This window comes from Micropterus salmoides, unplaced genomic scaffold, assembly GCF_014851395.1.
Source record: "Micropterus salmoides isolate LMB-PRFRI ecotype aquatic unplaced genomic scaffold, ASM1485139v1 Ms_hic_scaffold_4505, whole genome shotgun sequence".
In the NCBI taxonomy this organism is placed as follows: domain Eukaryota; kingdom Metazoa; phylum Chordata; class Actinopteri; order Centrarchiformes; family Centrarchidae; genus Micropterus; species Micropterus salmoides.
In genome coordinates this window covers 1532-7434 of record NW_024043935.1, presented here as the reverse complement: position 1 = coordinate 7434, position 5903 = coordinate 1532, and the positions used below count along the sequence as shown (strand labels likewise).

The 5903-nt window shown below is 38.8% G+C and overlaps 1 protein-coding gene across 1 annotated transcript; it reads left to right on the top strand.

Moving 5' to 3' along the window:
* Window positions 1-4074: 4074 nt before the first annotated feature.
* On the top strand, window positions 4075-5560 carry LOC119887933 (P2X purinoceptor 7-like; the record flags this gene model as incomplete). Its single annotated transcript, XM_038698461.1, has 3 exons — window positions 4075-4341; window positions 4851-4987; window positions 5471-5560. Coding segments are annotated over exons 1-3 (443 nt in total), but the record flags the coding sequence as incomplete, so codon positions are not given.
* Between the last annotated feature and the right edge of the window lie 343 nt (window positions 5561-5903).

Sequence of the window (5903 nt, the reverse complement as noted above, 5' to 3'; positions counted from 1 at the left end):
TATTAAAGTGTCACAGACAGCAGTGAAACGTAAAGACTGAAATGGTCAGTTACACCAGACACTTCCTCCTCCATGATTTCCTAATGTGGTTTCACTCTTATGATTCATCACTGTATGGCAACAGTGGAGGAGTATTCAGATCCTTGAAAAGAAGTGAAAGTACTGATACTGCACTGTAAACTCTTATGAGTAAAAGCTCTGCATTAAAAATGTTGCTTAAGTGAATGTTCCTCCTCTATAAATGTAGTTGTGAGTGCTAATAATTACTTTCATTATGGATGAATCTGCAGATTATTTTCTCCATTAAAATTGACTGATTGTTTGGTTTGTAAAAATTCAGAAAATTGTGAGAAATGCAGTCACAGCTGTCAATTGACTAATAGATTAGTCCTCTAATCTTGTCTGCTGTACTTGTATAAACTGTTGGTTAGTTTAATTATAGCAAAACATCATATTTTATAAACTCTTCATATGTTGTGTGAAAAAAATCTTTATTTATAAACTACCTAGCAACTAAAGCTGTCAGATAAATGTAGTGAAGTAAAAAGTACAATATTTCATTCTGACATGTGACAGTAAAACTAGAAACTAGCATGAAACATAATAAAGTACATCACATTGTAGTTAAGTACAGTACTTGAGTAAATGTACTTTCCACCACTGCTTTAGAATATAATGTGCCATAGTCCACAGTGGATTTCATCTCACTTCTTTTCTGTTCTTTATTTTAATCTTTACACTACAGTGAAATTCAGTCAGATTGTCCAGATGCAGCCACCATTGAAAGTCCCACTCTGGACTCTAACACTGATTGCCACTATGTTCGTTACTAAGGGAGGGTGAATGCATGAATGGACACTGTGTGGTCTCTCACCAGAGCGTAGTATGACAGCGTTGATCCGATGTAGATGATGAGCTGGATGAAGCTGAACCTTCCCGCCTGGAAAACAGAACTAACTGTCACTCTTTATTTCCCCACACTTTCCTTCAGAGTTATAGACACAATTATAGAAATCCCAAGGTGATGATTTAGTAGATATAATGCATCAGTAACAAGTTATTTTATTGATAAGATATGGCACCTTGGACAATTTCCTCTCAACCACAACAAAAAATAAAATGGAAAACTAAGCAATATCCATGACATAATTTCACAAAGGCCTACTGCAAATTCAAAAGTCCTAAACTTTAAGTTTAAAAATATTAAGTCCAAACCTGTAATCAAGGCTAATAATTCTGCCTTGCACTGCCCACTAGTGGTGAAAACATGGTTATCCCACCACCTGTGCAGCAGGGATGTAGTTTTGCACTACAGTGGGTGTGCCCACAATGACAAACACATGTCAGACAGAGGATCTGCACACTGTCCTGAAAATCAGCTCCCGGCTAATTTAATGCAACAGAGCCACAAAAACATTCATCACATTTAGAGCCAACTACTCTCAGACTGGACCAATCAGAGCAGAGCTGAATGAGTATGTCTGATACTCCCATATAGGGGACAAAGAATACCTCTAAAGATAGAGACAAATTTTATACAAGAACATATAATCCAATACATCAAAAATCAGACTAATTTAAAGGAAAAATCATCCACAGGAAGCTACTATAGGACATAGAAAAACTCACAATTAGGCAGAACAACAAGTGGTTGTATATTTGACAATGCCTGACGAAGATCTCTATTAGATCCAAACCATTGCTCTGTTACATGAAGCTTTCTACGAGTTGATTATCGGGACAGTGTGCAGATCTTTCGCCTGACTTTCTGGCCACAAGTACAATATATCACGCCAGTGGTCGATTCAGTTATGTTTTTCCGTCTTCCAAAAAAATAGTTGTTGCCCTTACACCCACACCCAGTTGTTGTAGCAGAAAAAAGACAAACAAAAGGAAATGAATGAAAACTCTGAAAGGGGGGGGGGACTAAACCAACCCACCTGTCCGAACACCATGACATCAAACCTGATCCCGAATGCTTTGTACAGCGTTCGAACCTCCACTCCATTTACGTGTTGTACTTTGCATACCTGAGCAGAGAACAGCAGATGAGGAAAGAGGCACTGCAACTTCATGCAACAAAAGAGCCTTTAATGAAGGATTTTTTTTTTATTTTTTATTTTTTACCCCAAATCGGAAATAAACTAGATTAATACAGTTTTGTTGTTTTTTTTGTTTTTTTACTGATACCGACCTTTTATTACGCATCACATATCAGCCAGTCACTGTCCTCCTCAACCACAGTTACAGAACAGACTTCAAACCAGCCATTGTTTATTATACAGAGGTTCCTCTTGATGGTATAAATGTTTCCATGCCAACAAAAATACAACTGGGGAACACTAAAGGCTTAATTTTTCTCATGTGAATTCACAGCCATAAAAACATTAGCACAGACTTTTGGCTTTTGGCAACTTCAGTCTAAAAATAACCAAAGCTCCTACAATGGCCTGACTGATGAGGAATGTGCACACAGTATCTGACAAGGTAAACTTGACCTTTGACCCTTGTTCACCTGAAGTTAAGACCGGGGTAGAGCGTCTTGTTGCTCTCTTTCTCATCCAGCCGTCTGAAGGAGTATTTGGGCAGGCAGCGATGCATGAGCCGGTCCAGGTTGCAGTCCCATTTGATCAGGATGCCGATGACTCCTCCCTGTGGTCAACAGAGGAAATGGATTCAAGACAAAAGTCAGTCAGCTAAGGGGAAACCCAGATAGCTTTTTTTGTAGAAAAGAGTTGAAACAAGTTGATTTTCACTAGGAGGAGGAGGATGATTTTTACAGTGACTAGACATCAGCTAATTAATTACCGGAAAATAAATTAGGAATTCTTCTAGGGATCGAAATTTGTTTTAACATCTACTGGCACACTAATAATGCTGACTTTCATCCATGCAGACTGAAGAACGTTTGCTGTGGTAACACTTCCTTTTTTTTGGTTGTCAGGGTTGTTTCATTTCAACTTTATTTGATCTATTGACCAGGATAACAAATGACTCACTAAGAGAAACCCCAAAAAGAGAAAGTGTAGCAAAACTGGTCTCGCAATGTTGCTGCATCCTGAGATTTCAGCAGTGAAAGTCTATAAAATGTTATCATAGTTCAGTGATGGCCAGAACGATGAAAATAAGAGCCATGTTGTGAGAAACATTTGAACATGCAACTCCACCTCTACTGCAATTACAGAGAACTTTTCTCCAGCCTCTCGAATGATGTCTCCCAGTTTGAAAATGGGACACAGCGAGTCGTTTCCTCTATGACAGCTCCTCAGGTAGGCGTCGTTCATCTGTGGCAGAATGTTCCTTCTGTTAAGCAAAACAAAGTCAGAGTTTCTCCAACACTGGAGTGAAGTGACAAAGAGCAGCAAACCCTTTAGAGATGGCATTAGTCTGTTTTCAGCTGAGAGTTTTAGTGTCCTGTGATGCTCTAAAGGTTTTCCTGGCTTTTCTTATTTAAAAATAAAACAAGGCAGGAAATACTTAACTTGTTTTCATCATGATCACATGCAAACAAGATATGATAAAACAGTGAAAAAATTTGATTTGTGATAGAAGTGACAGTTACTTGTAATCTATGACAGTTGTTTGCAAAACAGAAATTAACGAAGCAAAATGATTTGATGTTGGAGCCTCCTTCAACAGGCCAAAAATAAAGAGTCTTCAACATTGTCTGTTAAATAATACATTGTGAATTTCGACCTATGTGGAACTTGTTGCTGTACAGACACAGCTGTGGCCCACTGCATAAAAAACAAAACCTGTTTTGTTTTTTATGCAGTGGGCCACAGCTGTGTCTGTACAGCAACAAGTTCCACATAGGTCGAAATTCACAATGTTATTTAACAGACAATGTTGAAGACTCTTTATTTTTGGCCTGTTGAAGGAGGCTCCAACATCAAATCATTTTGCTTCGTTAATTTCTGTTTTGCAAACAACTGTCATAGATTACAAGTAACTGTCACTTCTATCACAAATCAATTTTTTCACTGTTTTATCATATCTTGTTTGCATGTGATCATGATGAAAACAAGTTAAGTATTCCTGCCTTGTTTTATTTTTAAATAAGAAAAGCCAGGAAAACCTTTAGAGCATCACAGGACACTAAAACTCTCAGCTGAAAACAGACTAATGCCATCTCTAAAGGGTTTGCTGCTCTTTGTCACTTCACTCCAGTGTTGGAGAAACTCTGACTTTGTTTTGCTTAACAGAAGGAACATTCTGCCACAGATGAACGACGCCTACCTGAGGAGCTGTCATAGAGGAAACGACTCGCTGTGTCCCATTTTCAAACTGGGAGACATCATTCGAGAGGCTGGAGAAAAGTTCTCTGTAATTGCAGTAGAGGTGGAGTTGCATGTTCAAATGTTTCTCACAACATGGCTCTTATTTTCATCGTTCTGGCCATCACTGAACTATGATAACATTTTATAGACTTTCACTGCTGAAATCTCAGGATGCAGCAACATTGCGAGACCAGTTTTGCTACACTTTCTCTTTTTGGGGTTTTCTTAGTGAGTCATTTGTTATCCTGGTCAATAGATCAAATAAAGTTGAAATGAAACAACCCTGACAACCAAAAAAAAGGAAGTGTTACCACAGCAAACGTTCTTCAGTCTGCATGGATGAAAGTCAGCATTATTAGTGTGCCAGTAGATGTTAAAAACAAATTTCGATCCCTAGAAGAATTCCTAATTTATTTTCCGGTAATTAATTAGCTGATGTCTAGTCACTGTAAAATCATCCTCCTCCCTAGTGAAAATCAACTTGTTTCAACTCTTTTCTACAAAAAAGCTATCTGGGTTTCCCTTAGCTGACTGACTTTTGTCTGAATCCATTTCCTCTGTTGACCACAGGGAGGAGTCATCGGCATCCTGATCAAATGGGACTGCAACCTGGACCGGCTCATGCATCGCTGCCTGCCCAAATACTCCTTCAGACGGCTGGATGAGAAAGAGAGCAACAAGACGCTCTACCCCGGTCTTAACTTCAGGTGAACAAGGGTCAAAGGTCAAGTTTACCTTGTCAGATACTGTGTGCACATTCCTCATCAGTCAGGCCATTGTAGGAGCTTTGGTTATTTTTAGACTGAAGTTGCCAAAAGCCAAAAGTCTGTGCTAATGTTTTTATGGCTGTGAATTCACATGAGAAAAATTAAGCCTTTAGTGTTCCCCAGTTGTATTTTTGTTGGCATGGAAACATTTATACCATCAAGAGGAACCTCTGTATAATAAACAATGGCTGGTTTGAAGTCTGTTCTGTAACTGTGGTTGGGAGGACAGTGACTGGCTGATATGTGATGCGTAATAAAAGGTCGGTATCAGTAAAAAACAAAAAAAACAAACAAAACTGTATTAATCTAGTTTATTTCCGATTTGGGGTAAAAAATAAAAAATAAAAAAAAATCCTTCATTAAAGGCTCTTTTGTTGCATGAAGTTGCAGTGCCTCTTTCCTCATCTGCTGTTCTCTGCTCAGGTATGCAAAGTACAACACAGTAAATGGAGTGGAGGTTCGAACGCTGTACAAAGCATTCGGGATCAGGTTTGATGTCATGGTGTCGGACAGGTGGGTTGGTTTAGTCCCCCCCCCCCTTTCAGAGTTTTCATTCATTTCCTTTTGTTGTCTTTTTTCTGCTACAACAACTGGGTGTGGGTGTAAGGGCAACAACTATTTTTTTGGAAGACGGAAAAACATAACTGAATCGACCACTGGCGTGATATATTGTACTTGTGGCCAGAAAGTCAGGCGAAAGATCTGCACACTGTCCCGATAATCAACTCGTAGAAAGCTTCATGTAACAGAGCAATGGTTTGGATCTAATAGAGATCTTCGTCAGGCATTGTCAAATATACAACCACTTGTTGTTCTGCCTAATTGTGAGTTTTCTATGTCCTATAGTAGCTTCCTG